Genomic DNA, 17,614 nt, shown 5'->3' with positions numbered 1-17,614 from the left:
TCCCTAGATGTCGAGCTGGATAAATGCATTGGGAAAGCAGCTACCATGTTCTCTAGACTCACAAAGAGAGTATGGCTCAAAAGAAGCTGACGGCATATACCAAGATCCAGGTCTATAGAGCCTGTGTCCTGAGCACACTCCTGTACTGCAGCGAGTCCTGGACCCTTTGTGCACGGCAGGAGAGGAAGCTGAACACATTCCATATGCGTTGTCTCTGACGCATTTTTGGTATCACCTGGCAGGACAAAGTTCCAAATAGAGTAGTCTTAGAACGAGCTGGAATTTTTAGCATGTATACATTACTGAAACAGCGCCGTCTACGTTGGCTTGGGCATGTTGTGAGAATGGCTGATGATCAGATTCCAAAAGATCTCCTGTATGGAGAATTAGTGCAGGGAAATCGCCCCAGAGAGAGACCACAGCTGCGATACAAGGATATCTGCAAGCGGGATCTGAAGGCCTTAGGAATGGACCTCAACAGATGGGAAACTTTTACATCTCAGCGGCCTGGAGGCAGGCGGTGCATCATGGCCTCTCCCGAATTTGAAGAGACACTTGTACAGCATACCGAGGCAAAGAGGCAGTCCCGAAACCAGCAAAACCAGGGAGATGGACAGGGGACAGATTGTATTTGTCTTCAGTGTGGAAGGGACTGGCACTCTCAAATTGGCCTTCTCAGCCACACTAGACACTGTTCCAAGACCTCCATACAGAGCATGTTACCATAGTCTCTCGAGACTGAAGGATGCCTACTAGTGTCTCTGTGATGTTGAAATGGAGGTTGCTGATGCAATGCATAGCAGTAGAATAAACGGATGCTGGTAATGCTGAGCATAAAGAGTGATTTCCATCATCTATTGTAGTAGGAAAGTATCGGGAAGCTGGGGTTGCAAAAGCCTCATGTATGGATGAAATCTGCTCAAAGGTCCTAGGTTTTTTAGATACCAAGTGGGGAGCAGGTTGAGGTATAGCCACCTCTCAGTGATGTGGCCGCTTCAACACCGATGGTTGTCGAGAGGTAGGCCAACTACTAGATGATATTATCAAATCAGGTAAAACACCTGGACGACTAGTCAGTGTAGTCTGTCGAGCAGAGCACTGGTCGAGTCAAATGGCAACCCGATGCACACGCTGAGCTTAGGTTTGAACCACATGCGATGAAGCGAGCTGTCGAGATTGTTGATGTTGACCATTTTGGTTAAGGATCGGTGGACGATCCGAGGGCATTGAATATGGAATGGTGTTGAGCTGTTCGGGATGGGAATCCTTGGGTGATGGAATAAACAAGGGATTGCTGGAAGGAATAGAAGGTTGTGAACTGGGAGGAGAGGATGTTAGTTGGTCGACTTTATCATCCCATTCTGTAGACTGAGAACAGAGTTGATGGGACGGAGGTCTGTCATCATCTGAGGGAGATCCGATTGAAATTGATTCAGAGAGTTATTGTGGTTGTGGTGGGATGTCTGTAGGCTTAAGACTGTTTAGCTCGTTTAGGAGGAACAGGCTCCAGAGCTGGAGCAGCTTCAGTAGGTCTCTGACGTTTAGAAGTTGTTTTCGAAGTCGAGGACTTTGGTATCAAGGGTTTTGATTTCTGTGTCTTCAAAGTCTTAGACGATGTAGATGGAGAATTGGAATGAGCTGGTGTAGCCGATAGACATTGTTTCGACGATTCAGTAACGGCTTTTCCCATTGCTTTGGTTTAGGAAGTGGCCCTACAAGGAGGTTGTGCCATTTGAACTGGTTGTAAGGACTGTTCCCGAAGTGGGAGTTTTAGCCTCAAGAGGTGAGATCGAAGAACTCCGTGCTTAAAATTTTTGCAATGGGTACAGGAGGAAGTTTGATGTTGTTCTCCCAAACAGAAAAGGCACTTAGCGTGTCCCTTGGAAAGTGGGATTTTATTATTACAGACAATGCAATGCTTAAATGGGCCCAAAGGGGCCATGAATATGAGAAAATACTTGAGGAGAAAAACTGATGATTAAAAGGGGGGTGCTGCGGCCAGAGGCTGAGCGAGGGAAAGGAAAAATCTCTGATGATAATGAGCTTGATCTAATAGTTTAAAAGGAAAAAGATTGATAACAGAAAGGAATCAAGAATAAGCTCTCTTTCTCTTTTACTCACAGAAGCAGAATTATGAGGCTCTCAACGTGGCAGTTGAAAGAAACTGAAAGAGGACACTTAGCGCCAAGATACTTATATGGGTGGGGAGGGGCACATTCTAATGTATTTATTGCCACTGCAGAAGCTCTAGAACAGGGGTGTCCAACCTTTCACCTTCCCTGAGCCACATTAGAAGATGAAAATTTGGTTTGAGCCGCACATAAATTTGGTTTGGGCCGCATGGGGGGGCAGCCCTAGCCATCCTCCGCAGCCCCGCTCAAAGCGTGCTTACCGGCAGCTGTGATCTCAGACAGCAGAGGCTGCCAACTTCGACTCCAGTGGCTTTATGGGGCCGGGGAGGTCCACCTATTGACGGGGATGGCGCAATGCAATCACGCAGCCCCCCTCTCCCCTCCCCTCCCGCTCCTTCCTTCCCTCTCTCCCCCCCACCATTGTGATGTGCCCCAGCCGCATTCCGGCCACAAGTGCCGGCAGTGTGACTTGAAACTTTGGAATTTCTTTAAAAATAAAAAATTGCACTGGGCCGCATCATGAGCCGACCTGGGCGTGCAGGCATCACCCAGGGTGTGATTCACAGATGACACAAGGGATGGCAGAATGTTTAGGGAGATAGAAACAAGAATTGGGAAAAGACAAATAAGACAAGTAAGAGAAGGAGTTACTTAGAAAGATGAAAAAGGGAAAAATATTAAGGTGGCTTCAACGTTAAAAGCATTTATATACTTAACTTCTAGAACTGTAAAGGGGCATTTCTTAGATATTAAAAAAGGGATTGAAACTGAAATAAGGGATCATTAATCAGGGTAAAGGCATAACACGATGGTCTTTAAGGTAAACTGAAGCTAGATATAAGGATGGGGCAAAACAAATAGTACTTAATGAATATACTATATGGTATTGATATAGACATGATAGAAAATGTGGAGACAGAAATGGCTGAACAACTATACAAAGAAAATCTGTATAAAATGCTTTAGTTAACATCTATTATGTGTTAGGAAAATACTCAGTTATTATTGGTATAAAATACAAAGTTTGTCAGTTAAATCACCTCAAAATTATATATATTTGGAACTGGAATTACTTTCATTAGATATGTTTCTAGAGGACTTTGAGAACATTGTATACTCTGAGAGCAATATTATGATAGTAGCCAATACAGTGGTGCCCCACATGACGACAATAATCCGTCCCATTGAAATCACTGTTTAGCGAAACCGTCGTCATGCAAAATCCGTTTCCCCATTGGAATGCATTGAAACCCAGTTTAATGCGTTCGAATGGGGAAAATATTTCGTCGTCCTACAAAGATCGCCCATAGGGAAGCCATTTTGTGAGCGCAGATCAGCTGTAAAAATGGCTGCCCCACAAAGCATGGGTCCGGAAAACACAGGGCAGCCATTTTGCGAAGCCGGTGATCAGCTGTTTGTTCGTCTTGCGAACAAACGGTTTGCGAAGCACGGACCTAATCGATGTCCAGCGAAAATCCCCCATAGGAATGACTGTTTTGCGAATCGCTATAGCGATTGCAAAAAGTCATCGTTATGCGGATTCGTCATTTAGCGGGGTTGTCGTCTTGAGAGGTACCACTGTATTTTATACTAAAATACACAAATGAATGGTTTAAATGTTTAAAAAGATGTACAGATTTTGAAGAGACAAATAAGAAGGCACCAAGACGGAAAAAAAACAAATAATTATAAGCAACCCATGTAACACGATGTTTAACAAGCATGAATGTAATGTAGACAGACTGAAAAATTGATGTTTTTTTAAAAAAGGATTTAAAATGTCTTTGCTTTCCCCCTCTTCTATTCTCTAGTTTTAGAAGAAAACTCATGGAATTAAACAAAGGGAAATCAGAAAGCTAGAAAACACATTTGTGTCATGAGTGCAGCTGAAGATCTGGAACCTGAAGGGTTAACTGTAGCTGAGGAGAATGCTGAGCAATCAGAAATACCAATACCTGAACTGCCTCCAGGTTCTCCTCCCCCAGTAGACAAGCTGAGGGCCAGGCTTTGGGGAATATTTATGACAAAAAGGTGAGAGGATCACTTGAAGGCTGCCTGCAGAAACATCTGATCAACTAGCTCCGAGTTCTGACAGGATGAAAAGGCTTCCAGCAGTTCAAGGGCTGTTTTTACTATATAAACAGCTCTCAGACGGCTGAAAATCTGTGGAAACAACAAGTCAAACCTCTGGCTTGCATCCACGCTCCTGACAACCTTGAACCTTGTTCCCTGGACCCTTGGCTTTGGACTCTGACCCTGGACTTGGTTGTGCATTTTGGCTTTGGACTCTGACCCTGGACTACGTTGTGTGAGTTGGCTTTGGTATTTGGATATCGGCTCTGCATTCCCTGAATTCCTGACATAGGACTGGTTTATCGGATTCTGCTGTTGTAACTCCCTGGGAACGTGACAATTTGAAAGAATGAACGTTCTAGAATGCTCCTCTGATGCTTCCAAGGCAATGGCAAAAGAGGAACTGAGGGAAGGCTGTGAGAGGCACAAACATGTGCTCTGGGGTCAGGGAGTCCAACAACCTTCTTTTTCTAAGCTCTAGAATGGTCCAATAATTTTACACAGGCACAAAGTTAACCCACTGTGTGTATTCACAAATACCACAATGAAGAACTGGCCAACTGACCCACTAAAGTTGGCCACTCCTCTGGAATGTGCAGGGGTTCCCACATTCAACTCCAGGCATCTCTGCCTGTGACTATGGAGAGACACTGTCAGTCAGAAAATACCATTCTGGACAATCTGAGTCAAAATAAAGTGATTTCAGAAAACAATTATTATTTTTCTTTTTAATTTTCTTTTATTTTCAATTCCTTTACTTTATTTTTAATTTAGTTTAATTTATTTTTTCTTTAAGTTTAATTTTAAATGAATTCCCTTTAGCCCTCTTTCAGAGTTTGAATTTTTGGTTAAATTTCTCTAGCTGCACAGCAGAAGTGGAGGGATTAACAGCAGAGTAGCTTCAAGTTCCTCAAATATTAGTCCACCCTTTTTATCAACTGGCATGTACAGTTTCAGTAACTCACTCTGAGACATTAGTACTTTTCACTATAAACCTATTCCTTAATATCTGTGGTCTTCAGTGGGGGGGGGGATAAATGGATATACTGCTATATAAAATTTAACAAAAAGTAGTTATAATTACCTGGCATGTGCACATATCCACTGATCAATAATGGCTATCCCTCCATCTTTGTAGAGTTCTATTTCTTCCCAAGTTGGTTCAAATCTTATCATCTCTGGAAGCAGTCTTTTCAATTTTTCAATCTCTGAAAAAAGATACTACACCAATCATCTTCTACTCATATGCTGCATCAGTAGGTTATAACACAATTTTTCCTTCTCTTTATTAAGCATTTTTGAAGAGAGATTTTTTAAAAAGGAGGGAAGGACAAGTTACCTACCTGTAATTGTAGTTCTTTGAGTGGTCCTCTGTGATTCACGCTTTGGGTGATCTGTGCATGTACGGAGCCTTGTCAGAATATTCTAGAGTTTCTTCGTCCTTTGATGTACCTTGGCACCAAGGCTCTCCCTTCAGTAAAGTCAACTGCTGCCTAGGAGTAAAGGGCGTGACAGTGGAGAGGCTGGGTCAGGATGTGGGAATCACGGAGGACCACTCGAAGAACTAGAATAGGTAACTTATCCTTCTTCTTCATAGCCTCTGTGAATCGCACTCTGGCTTATCTGGAGGAGGGTGTCATGCCAAGGTAGAAGAAAGTATAGCACATCCAACAGCTGCATCAAACTTCTGATGAACATCTAGCCAATAGTGATTAATAAACATGGATAAATCTCATGGAGGGGAATCCCTCATAGAAAAGGTGTGAATGCTGTCAATGCCATGGCAGAATGTGGGCAAAGGGGCTGTGGCATGGGAAGGCATGCAAGTTGGTAGGCAAGTTGGATAGCAGACAACTCACTTGGATATACATTAAGAGGTGACTTGGAGACCTTTTAATGGAGGCTAGTAGCTAACAAAAAGTCTAGATGAACGCTGGAATGGTTGTGTGTGGGATATGTAGAAAGCCAGAGCCCGTCTTACATCTAAGATGTGAAGGATACATTCTTGAGCACTGGATGGAGATGGGAAGAAGGATGGAAGAACCAAGGGTTGAGAGAGGTGGAACTGGGAGACAACCTTGGGAAGGAATGAAATATCTACAAAAAGTCAAATCTTGTCAGGGTGGTGTGATGAGATGGGTTTTTTAGTTAAAATCTTTTAAGGCATATGGGTTTTGTAATTAAGAAATGAGCCAGAGAGGTTCCATCTTGTTTCTTTGTATAAAGTATCTTTGCTATGCTGACAAGTTGTTTTCTAGGCGAGCAGAGAGAATGTTATTCTGAGAGCCTGAGAAAGGACTCGGTGATTAGATGGGAATTGTTGTGACTCTTTGATAAACTACAGTAACCCAAATAACATCTGGTGCGTATGGGAAAGAAGTCATGTTGTACAACAGGACTGTTTGCCTAGTAACGAACTCTGATTGGATGACATCGTGGGAAGGTGCAATAAGCCCTTGCCAGTTACTCTTGAAAAAGGAACTTTTTCCCTGTAGACATTGTCTTTCAAGACCGACTCTTCATTCATTCGTGACACATGGGACTAACCGTTACTATACTGAATTACCCTTGGATTTATGGGATTTTTTCCTAAGGACTATGCATGGACTATTTTCTATGGACTGTTACCTATGGAATATCCTTTATGAACTTCTTTTCTTGGAATACTCCATATGGACTATGCTCTTGTAATTTTGTAAGGACTATGGTACATTTACTGGATTTTTCTTTTCTAAGGACTATGGGACATATAATGGATTTTTACTTTTGTTTAGGGATTTTTATTCTACAGGATCACTGAGGACTATAGCCTTTTTATAACCTACTTGGATTATTTTGTTTTTACTAATGATTTCCTAGACTGGAACTGTTTTTATTCTTTTTAATGGCTTTTTGTGTTTTTGTAAGGTTTTTGAACACTTTTCTATTTTTCATGTTTTCTTTGCCTCACTACATCTTTGTAACTAAACAGCACAATGCTAGTTTATTTGCTTTGGTTTAATTTGGCTTTGATACTTAGTAACATGCTTATTCTTTAATAAAATAAAGATTATAAAACTCATTTGGTTTTCTGAACAGTACACTTGTCATAGGGTCATCTGAGAGTGCTGCCTCGGCCTAGCTTACTTAGAGTCCTGTCAGTGGTGCAAGTTAAGTCTAAGGACTACAAAGCCCACTTGACCTTTTCATAATAATATTTAAGAGTACCAGGGTGTTCTTATGTGGGCAGACCTGTGAGAAGGAGTGTTGTATCATGGCTAGCTGAGTTTGGACTCATTTTAGCATGTGCAAACTCCTGATTGCTCTCTGTCCAGGCTTACACGTGTGTTTTTGGACCTGTGTTTGCTGACAGGTGGAACTGGAGATATGGGTAGTTGAACTGCAACGGTGCAAGCTCACTGGCTCTTTGTGCAGAGGTGACTGGCATGAGGAATGCTATCTTAATAGGAGACAGAGGTCTCTCGATGCTAGGGACTTGAAAGGGACCCTTGTAAGGTGTTGAAGGACTAATGTCAATGACCACTGAGGTGGAGATCAGGGTATATGTATCAGGGTATATGTGAGTTAGCCCTTTAAGAAAATAATTGAGAGTAGGATGCCTGAAGAATTTAGAGGCTGGAGAGGTTGGTGGCTGGTGTGCAACAATGGCAGAAAGATATAGTTTGATTGATGAAAAAGTCCCTTGCATTTAAGGTGTAGAAAAAAATGTAGAACAGAGAAGAGAGAAGGGTTAATTGGTGACCGTGCTGTTGAGAAAGTGAAGGATTTGAATTTTTTCCATTTATACATGTAGGCCCTCCTGGTCAAGGGTTTCTTTGCATGATGAAAAACATTAATCAAGGAGGCAGAATCCTCCATGCCACAAGATGAAGCGCTGGGAGATCTGGTCTGTAGGTCAATTCTCCGGCTGCAAGTCGAACCTAAATTTTGCGGCCAGAGAAGTCTGTAAGTCGAGCCGTCTGTAAGTCGAGGGTCCGCTGTAGGCCATAGACTGCATCCTTCTTGGTAACCATGAAATATCAGGAGTAGAAGCCGTCAAGTGCTGCCTGAGAAGAAACGCGTTGAATGGCATGCTTCTCACGAAGGACAGAGATTTCTTCCTCTAGAGCAGGTGAGAAAGAAGTGGCCCGGAGATGACCAAGAGGAGGAAGATTTAAGAACTCTAGCAGGCAACCAAAACGTATGATGGCGAATACCAAGTGTCTGTGGTGATGTTGTTCCACTTGTTGAAAAATGGGGCTAGCCAGGGAAGAAAAGATGGATTGGAAAGATGAATCAGTGGATTGGGAAGAATCAGTAGATGAGAGTCAAAGATATTGTTTGCCCCTCTTGGCAGGGCAATGGAAATTTTGGCAACGCTGATTAGATGGTTGTGGCCAGAAGGACATGATAGCAGACTGGGAGGGGGGTTGATCTTTCCTGTGGAAGTTTATACAGATGGTAGGTTTACCGGTATGGTTGTTGGAATGATTGTTGGCATGACTGGTGAATAGTGGCATGGTGAATAGTCTGCGCCATTGCTGCCATTGAAATTGAGGTTGTTGAAGATAATATGATCTGGCCGCTTTCTTGATTTTGTGCAAATTTTCCATAACTTCATCTGTTTTCTCGTTAAATAATCCAGCACCGTCAGAGGGTGGTTCTTCAATTCTGGACTTGACATCATCATTTACCCAGATGTGCATAGCCAGGCATGCCTCCTTAAAGTGTTGACTGATGTCATGGCCTTGGAAGTAGCACCAGCAGTGTGCCTCGATGTCAGGCATTGCGGTTTGGCCAAAGTCATTGCTTCTAGGTGGGTATTCAAGGCCGCAGTTCTGGTATCCTCAAGGCCCACTTGGAGAATTGGAAGGATTTTATTCCAAAGCTGCCTCTGATAAGCGCCCATTGCCACTTGGTAGTTGGATACGCGCATCATGAAAGTAGCCAAGGAGTACAGATGATGTCCCAGGACATCTAGTTTGCGGTCGTCCCTATTAGTAGGGGTGACCTTATTTATTGAGGAAGAGTGTATTGGAACCATGTGTTTTATAGTGGTTCTCCACTCTTCTGGAGATCTGTAAATATGAAGGAAGTTGTGACCAAGATTCTTTGATGAGGTCTAGCATTGCTAGACCTCATCAGGCTAGACTCAGATGAGGTGTTCTCTCTTGAGTAATATCCTCAAACACTAGATCGTGCTTGGGAGGTGGAGGCTGGTCTATATTTAATTCCAGTGACTTGGGCCATCCTCATGATCAATTGCAAATAGGATGTGAAATCCTCTGAGGGAGAGGGAAGATGCATATCCGCAGCGTCTGTGTCAGGAATGGGAAGATTTGGGGGCGATTCCCTGGACTCTTCTGATTAGAGGTCTTGCTCCGATTCAGATAGTATTGAAGAATCCCTTGATTCAACACCGACAGATAGAGGTGGTGAAGGTGAATGGTATCAGGTTCTCGATGCGGAGGCTACAGGTTGAGCGGAGACCTCCACCTCTACAGATCTTGATGGTGTGCAAGTCAAACGGACATGGGCCACCTTAGAATGTACACCCAAAGGCATTGATATTGAAGAGACTCTGGGATGCTTGTCAGTGTGGAGAGCATGCTCTTCATGTTGCTGGCGCTTGGAGGGCTTCGCAGCTGCCATTTCTGGCTGAATATAAACTCGACGTTGACGCGGAGGCGGCAAGGGAGATAGAGATAATTGAGAAAATGCATATACATACCAACATATCTCACCCTCTTAGGCCTGACATATTCCCCAGTATCAAACTCGGGATCAATATCTTACTGTCGATATTGGTGTAAATCGGTCCACGGGTCCATCTCGACATACATAGGTTCTTCATATTCAGTCACTATATGACGTTGAGACTGATGAGGGAGAACAATCACCTCCCAATGTCCAGGTTGATGTTGGTCGGGGGAGATGTGCTGGGTCCGACAACTATACAACTTGTGCCCGCCTGATGGATATAGGGCTGGAATGGGCCGAGGCCTGGCTGGATATAATCTAAGCCTCAGAATGGCCTTGTGTCAGGGATAGGCTCAGGACGAATACCGATGCTCATGGTCGAAGACCATCTTCATCAGAAGTTGAGTTTTGCATCTCCTGACAGGCTCCTCCAATATAGGCGATGATAATGTTGCTTGAACTGGAGAGGGTTTGGTAAGATGAACTGCCTTAGGATATTCAGACTTCTTTTGTTTAACAACCTTTTTCTTTTTAGGGTCCTTGGTAATGGCCTTTGGTACTAACGTCGAACTCGGTGCCAAAGTTTTTTCGGCTTCGAAATCTTAGAGGAAGCTTAAGATGATGTGGTTGTCTGGGCTGGTGAAGCTGGGGGTCAGGGTGAGGAGTCGGAGGAGCAGATGATAAGGTAGGTTCCATAGTAGCCGGGCCCGATGATCTCAATGACGTCTCCCACAGATGGGAGCGAAGTCGTTGCAGATATTGCTTTAAGACTGGCTTGGTTAATTTCTTGACAGAACCCAGGCTTTCCCCTAAACAAAAAAGGCACCAATCGTGGCTGTCTGTGAAAGGGATCTTGTTTGCACATGATGCACACCTTTTCAACGGGCCTGAAAAAATCATAAACTTTGGTGGGAATCTGACAGAAATAAAATGATTGAAAGAACTCACAGGAAACGTAAAAAAAAAGATTGAATGTAAAAAAAAGCAGGAACTTATTATAATATGTGGTGGACATATGAAAAAGCCAAGGGTTATTGGTTACAGCTGTGGGAAATAATAAAAGGAGTCACTCAACAGAAATTAAATTATAAACCTGAAATAGCACTACTAAATATTATGCCAGAAATTACTGACAAGAAAATTAAATACTGTTTGATGTATATATCTGTAGCGGTTAGGTTACTCTGGGCCCAAAAATGGAAAAGTGAAGATACACCTACAAGGGAGGAGTTCTTGAAGAAGCTGTTGAATATCGTAGAACTAGACACACTCTCAGAAGCACTATGAGAACAACCAAGGGACTATGTAAAACAAAGCTGAAACTTACTATATGTTTTGGCCCAGGGAAAGAGCAAAGCTTAGGGCAAAATGGTTTATGTGTTTTTTCAGTGCTCTCTGGAAACTTGGGAAATTCGGGACTTAAATGAGGTTGGAATCTCTGTCCTCAAAGGGGGGATGGGGGACTTTTTTTGCTTTTCTATACTGTATTCTGTTGTAGTTTGTAGATTTTTATGTTCGAACAAAAAGAATTATTCAAAAGGGAAAAAAAGATCAAATGCAGTCCAAGTCAAGCTGGAATATCAGTCCAATAAAGAGAATCAAGCAAATGCGATAAATTAAGTCCAATTGGATAACTGTTTTCTCATGGAGAGTTCACAAGTCATTCTGTCTCTCCACTGCCCTAATCCCATCTTTTCCCTTCTCATCAGGCATCACAGATCCTGGACTTCTTAAATACAGTGGTGCATCGTATAACGAGTGCCCCGTTTAACGATGAATCTGCATAGCTATGGCTTTTTTGCCATCGCTTTTGCGATCGCATTGTGATGTTGCCTATGGGGAAAAATCGTTTTGCGATTTTTTCCCCATAGGCCCCATTTTCCCCCAGCTGAGCGGCGGGAGCCTCCGAAGGACCTCTCCCGCCACTCAGCTGGGGGGAAATGCCGGCAGTAGCCTTGGAAGGACCCTTCCGGCCGCGATGCGGATCCAAGCGGCGGCGGCGGCGGCAGCAGGGTGGGAGGGGTCCGGATGCCTTTCAGCCATCCCGGGCTTGGATCCGCCCCGCGGCCAGCTTCCTCATCCATGGTCGGACTCTCGGGAGCCCGACCATGGATGGGGTAGCCAGCTGCGAGGAGGATCCAAGCGGCAGCAGCAGGGTGGGAGGGGTCCGGATGCCTTTCAGGCATCCTGGGCTTGGATCTGCCCCCCCTTCGGGAGTCTGACCATGGATGGGGTAGCCGGCCGCGACACGGATCCCGGCCGCCCTCCTCCCAACCCAGCAGCGGCGGCGGAGATGAGGGTGAGGGGTGGGTCAGGCAGAGCCGGGAGGAGGGCAAGGCTCCGGTGTTCCCGGCCGCCCTCCTCCTAACCCCTCACCCCCTTCTCCGCCGCCGCCACTGGGCTTTGGAAGCGGCTTCTGAAACCCAGCGGCGGCGGCGAAGATGAGGGTGAGGGGTGGGTCGGGCAGAGCCGGGAGGAGGGGGAAGGCTCTGCCGCTGCCGCTCGGACGCACTGGCCGGCATTTTCGCAGCCAGCGCTTCGGAGAGGCCTCGGGGGAAGGCTTCTCCGCCGCAGCTCGGAAGCATTGACCACGAAAATGCCGGCCAACGCGTCTGAGGGGTGGAGGAGGAGCCTTCCCCCGAGGCCTCTCAGAAGCGCTCGCCGGCATTTTCGCGGCCAGCGCTTCCGAGAGGCCTTAGGGGAAGGCTTCTCCACCGCCGCTCGGACGTGCTGGCCGGGCGCGGGGCGGCTCCAAGCGGCAGCGGCGGGGGCAGGGGGGATTCCAGATGGCTTCCAGTGCTTCACCTGGAAGCCATCCGGACCCCCCTACCCTGCCCCCGCCGCCGCTGAGAGCCTTCCGAGCTCTCAAAGGACTTTCTCCAATGTCAGGGGGGAGCTCTTTGAGAGCTCGGAAGGCAAATGTCGGCGGTCGGCGGTGGCTTCGGGGTCCTTCCAAAGCCACCGCCGACCGACTGCCGACATTTTCTCCCAGCTGAGCAGTGAGCCTTTGAAGCTCCCGCCACTCAGCTGGGGGAAAATGCCAAAGGACCCATTTTCGGTCAGCTGGTCAGCGGTTCCAAAATGGCCGCCCCGCTGTGTTGCCTCACTTTAGAGGCACCGAAAATGGCCGCCCCTATGGAGGAACAGCGCTGAACGGTGAGTTTATCCCCCATAGGAACGCATTAAACGAAGTTTAATGTATTCCTATGGGTTTTTCCGTTCCGTTTAGCGATGTTTCCACATAGCGACAATTAATCCAGAATGGATTAACGTCGCTATGCGGGGCACCACTGTACATCTCACAAATGGTTATTAGTTTGTTTCCTCCTTTAACAGAGGTTTCTGCTATTCAGAATTGCATGTATGTCGGTCAAGCTCTTTGGAACATAATGTGAAGCACCAGAGTAATGTGAAAAAGCTACATACATACCTTCAACAATGGCATCAGTGGCTACAAAAACTCTCTCAAGTTTGTGTGACTTCAAGAGGCCTTGGATTTTCTTAACAGCTCCCTCGATGCTGGGCACATCATTTCTGTGACCCCAGATGAAGTCTTTACGTCTGAGATGAACTCCAAGGTATGGGCCACCTTTGGCTGTGCCCAACTTTACCTAGCACAGAAGAACCAGTACATGCTGAAACTGAAATAAAATGGTATTGATTCAGCAGGAAAATATGAAACAAACACATGTTCTGCAATATTCTTAATATACTCACTTATATGGGAAATACACATTTAACAACACTGTAATATTCACTGTAAGTTGTCATACGTTAATCAGTCTTTTTTATAACACCAACCATTTCAATTATGTATCATTAAGGCAATTTTACAGGCATTCAAGTTCTTTAATAGTTATTGAAATTTATTTTTACTGAAATGTTATTTAAATTTAAATTAATAATTTTTCATTATTTTAGAATTAAAATTGCTGACTTCTTCATAGTACTTCTGACAGAAGTTGCTATTTACTGATAAGGGTTTATTGGTAGCCACTACACATTCCATTCCAAAACACTACCTAAATACGTTTATAGCCAGCATAAGAAAAGATGTACATGGTCTGAATTTGGTACCTTTGTAGTCTTATTCAAGCATTCAGCATTAGGATGAGGAAGAAGGCATATTAACTCTGTACCCCCACAAATGTTTCAATCACAGTCTGGCTGAAATAGAAATCTTCCTTGTGCAGAAGAGGCTCTCCTCTTCAGAACTTGCTTTTTTCATACAGAATGCATAGACAACAAGGCTAGCATATTCCATTTCACACATGTTTATTTAACTCTGAGACCGAATATCTGAATGGGACTCCTGAGAATGCTTGATTTTAGATATATTCATACTGTAATCTGTTAACTATCTGATTACTGATTTGTTCATTTTTCCTGCAAAAAGTCTCTTGGGTTCTTCTCAAGATTCCACACGTAGGAAGCCACATACAATATGTGTTTGAACTCGCCATTTGGTGTCCTAAACACATTTCCACTAATGACTCTTCTTGCATGGACATAACAGTAAACAAGGACAATAAAGGCAGATTTATTTTTAGATCTAATTTACAAAGGATTATAAACAGGCTATTATAGACAGTACAGTACTGGTCTGTGTGAGTTCACGCATGGTGCATGCATACAGATCAAACCTGGCTACATTTCTGGTCCAGTTGTGTAAAAGTTAAAGACTCTACTGCTATTTGGTTATTCAAAGGATATGCTGGATGTGACAATCAGCTCTCCTAAGAGAATGCTGAAAGCTGGAATAGAGAGGTTCCAAGTCCAGTTGACCCCTATTTTAGTTGAGATGAGTCCATGTCTCAACCAGGCTGTCTAACTGGCACCCTTCTACCAAGTCTATTCCCACTTAAAATCACTGAGAAACCAAGTTAGAATCATGAGTCTTAGAGTCATCTAACACTCCCAAAATTCAAGAAAATACTGGACTCAAAGTAGCGTCATTTGTGGCCTTAAAGAAAAAAATGAGTATGGTATCAGGTTATCTGTTCAAGAGACCAAGCATAAGTTTTAAATATTATTGTTTTATTAGAAAAATAAAGATTTAGATAAATTCAGTTTGTTGCTAAGCATAGCATTCAAAAACATTTCCATTACTAAGGAAGTTAGAAATCTAGCAAATCCCAGCTACCAATAATAATTTAAAAAACTACTAACTAGAAAAAATAGGTAAGGCTGAGCCTTCCTTTCTATTCTCCTACTATGAACTACATCCTAGCAAATCAATGGGAACTACAAAGTCCATTCAAAAATCCATAATCAAAGGTAAAGTCCAAAAATCCATAAGCACAAAAAGTCTGTCTCTGTGTCAGCATTCCTCCATTTTCTTCTCATGCTGGACCACCCTCCTCTTTCACTCTTTCACTGATGTACATCAATCAGGACGAAGGTTTGCTCGTCTCTCTGCGCCTCATTTTCTCATGAGATTCGCAGGTATTGTTGACATTCCTCCTCAGATGTTATGGCTCGGCTCTTCGTCTTCGTCTCAGCCACACTACCCACATGATAACATTCCTAACTAGCTGCAAGAGAAAACAGCTTCTCGATGCTTCTAGTACAATGACACAGACCAAGATGGATTCCTTCTACACCATTCTATGACTACAAATCCCATTTAGAAATTACATTCTAGCTTCAATAACCTAAACCATGACACTGGATACCTCAACAGCCTCAAATGGCCTCCGCAGGTCATATTTATGAAGCTATATGGGAAGCAATCCCTTCCTGGGGAAAACGGGGTCAATTCAATCTCGGCATCAAAGAGCTCCTACAGTCTGGTCTTTATTCAAATAAAGCTGTTATCTTTCCCACAGCTTTAGGGGGTAAGAGCATCCAGTCTCTCTCTCCTCACCTTTACAAAGTTTTTTTTTTTTTTTTAGCAGAGGTATCCTTGCTTAAGGTGCCAACTGTCCCCTGAGTTTCCCATCTGAGACTTATGTGAAAAATGTAGGAATCCTCTTATTCATTAAAATGGTGACTCTAAACATATGGCAATGCAGCTTTCTTCTATCGTAACTGCAAGACATATCTCAGATTTTGTAACACTCAACTTGTACTTTACATGACAACGTAGTTGTCACAATCCCCACGTGGCCCCTGCTTGTTTCACCAAACTAGGAGCTCATAATACATGCCCCTCAGCTGCCACCAGTTGATTACATCAACATTACCTATTATTAATGATTGAAGTCCAGGCCATATGTCATTTTAAAAGAACCAAATATAAATTTTTTATTGTTACAGATGTAGATGCACTGTTGTTAACTCTTAACAAACATCCTCCTTCATCCACTCTCAACCACCACTTTCCCACCCAAACTCCCAAAATTGTCTCTCAAAACCCCCTCTATCTAACTCCCCCTCCTCCTGCTGAGCCTCTTATATCTCATGACTCTGCCCCAGTACTCCCACTGGTCTATGCAGATAGCATATGAATATTCATGACCTGGGCAGACACCACAGTAGTGCTCATGCCTTACCATTCATTTTTTTAAAAAACCAATTTATATTTCACAGGATTCAAGAAGCAAGTGTATCATTTTTTTGGTCAAAAGCTTAAGCACCAAAAGAAAAGTACAGGCATAAGTTGGATCCCTGCAGGGCCTCTTAGGCTAGCTGCTACCAATTCCACCAATTCCTTGCAGTCCATGATGTTAAGAGCACTGACACTCAAGGAGGCCAAAAAAGGCCACATTAGGAACCAAGCTTTCTTGGCCGTAGCTCATTCCCTTGAGAATAATCTTCCTATAGGGGTTCCTAAAAAGACTACCATCAGTCTTCTGAAAGCTAATTAAGATAGAATTATATAAAGATGACTTCTACTAATGAATATTGGACCTGAGATCAAGAATCATAGGATCAAAAATCAGAATAATGAAGCTGCAAGGGGTCTATAAGGCCATAAAGTCCAATCTCCTGCTCAATACAGAATAAAAATCAAAGAATTTTCATTTGCCAAGTGATTGTCTAAATTTTTCTTGAATGTCTCCAATGTTGGAGCACTTACCATCTCTCAAGGTAATTGGTTGCACTGCCATAATGTTCTAACAGTATGTTTAACAGAAATCTAGCTTCCTGTAACTTAAGCCCATTGTGTGTCCTGTAGTCTGGGGTGATGAGCATCCCCAATCAAGGTCATTAATTAAAATGTTGAAGAGCACTGGGCCCAGGATGGAGCTCTGGGGTATCCTACTTGTTACCTCCTCCCATTTTGATTAATCATCCCCCTCTGAGTACAATTCTGTAGCCAACTGTGTATCCATCTGACAGTTGTTCTATCTAGCCGACACCTAGTTAGCTTGCTAATCAGAATATCTTGAGGCACTTTGTCAAAACCTTTGCTGAAGTCAAGATTATGTCTACAGCATTCCCTCTGTTTATCAGAGGTTACCAAATCAAAAAATGAAATCAAATTAGATGCACAAATGGGCTTTATGTATGTCTATTTATTGTTTTTAGCTAGTAACAATTTTTTGTACTTTTTGCATTTTTCTTGGATTTATTGTGTTTTTACTCTATGATTTATTGTATGCTGCCAACTGCCCCGAGAGTGATAATACTAATGGGGCAGTATAGCAATGGAAATAATAAACAAATAAAAGCCATAGCTTAAACACAAAGAGAAATAGAGAGGTTACTTACCTGTAACTCTGGTTCTCCGAGTGGTACTCTGTGAACGAACACTAATGGGTTAAATCTGCACCTGCGCAGAGATC

General features: G+C 43.5%; 1 protein-coding gene across 4 annotated transcripts in view; it reads right to left on the bottom strand.

Moving 5' to 3' along the window:
- POFUT2 (protein O-fucosyltransferase 2) overlaps nt 1-17,614 on the bottom strand; it is a 94,152-nt gene that overhangs the window by 40,059 nt on the left and 36,479 nt on the right. For all 4 annotated transcript variants that reach the window (XR_013537713.1, XR_012085646.2, XM_020809203.3 and 1 more), the window contains exons 7-8: nt 13,315-13,495; nt 5,290-5,413 (exon numbers count right to left, since the gene is read on the bottom strand). Coding sequence is in view for 2 of the 4 variants with exons in the window: in XM_020809203.3 (XP_020664862.1) it covers nt 5,290-5,413; nt 13,315-13,495 (305 nt within the window). In the remaining 2 variants the exon portion in view is untranslated. The remainder of the gene's footprint in view (nt 1-5,289; nt 5,414-13,314; nt 13,496-17,614) is intronic.

This window comes from Pogona vitticeps, chromosome 1, assembly GCF_051106095.1.
Source record: "Pogona vitticeps strain Pit_001003342236 chromosome 1, PviZW2.1, whole genome shotgun sequence".
NCBI lineage: Eukaryota > Metazoa > Chordata > Lepidosauria > Squamata > Agamidae > Pogona > Pogona vitticeps.
This window is presented reverse-complemented; position numbering and strand designations above follow the sequence as displayed.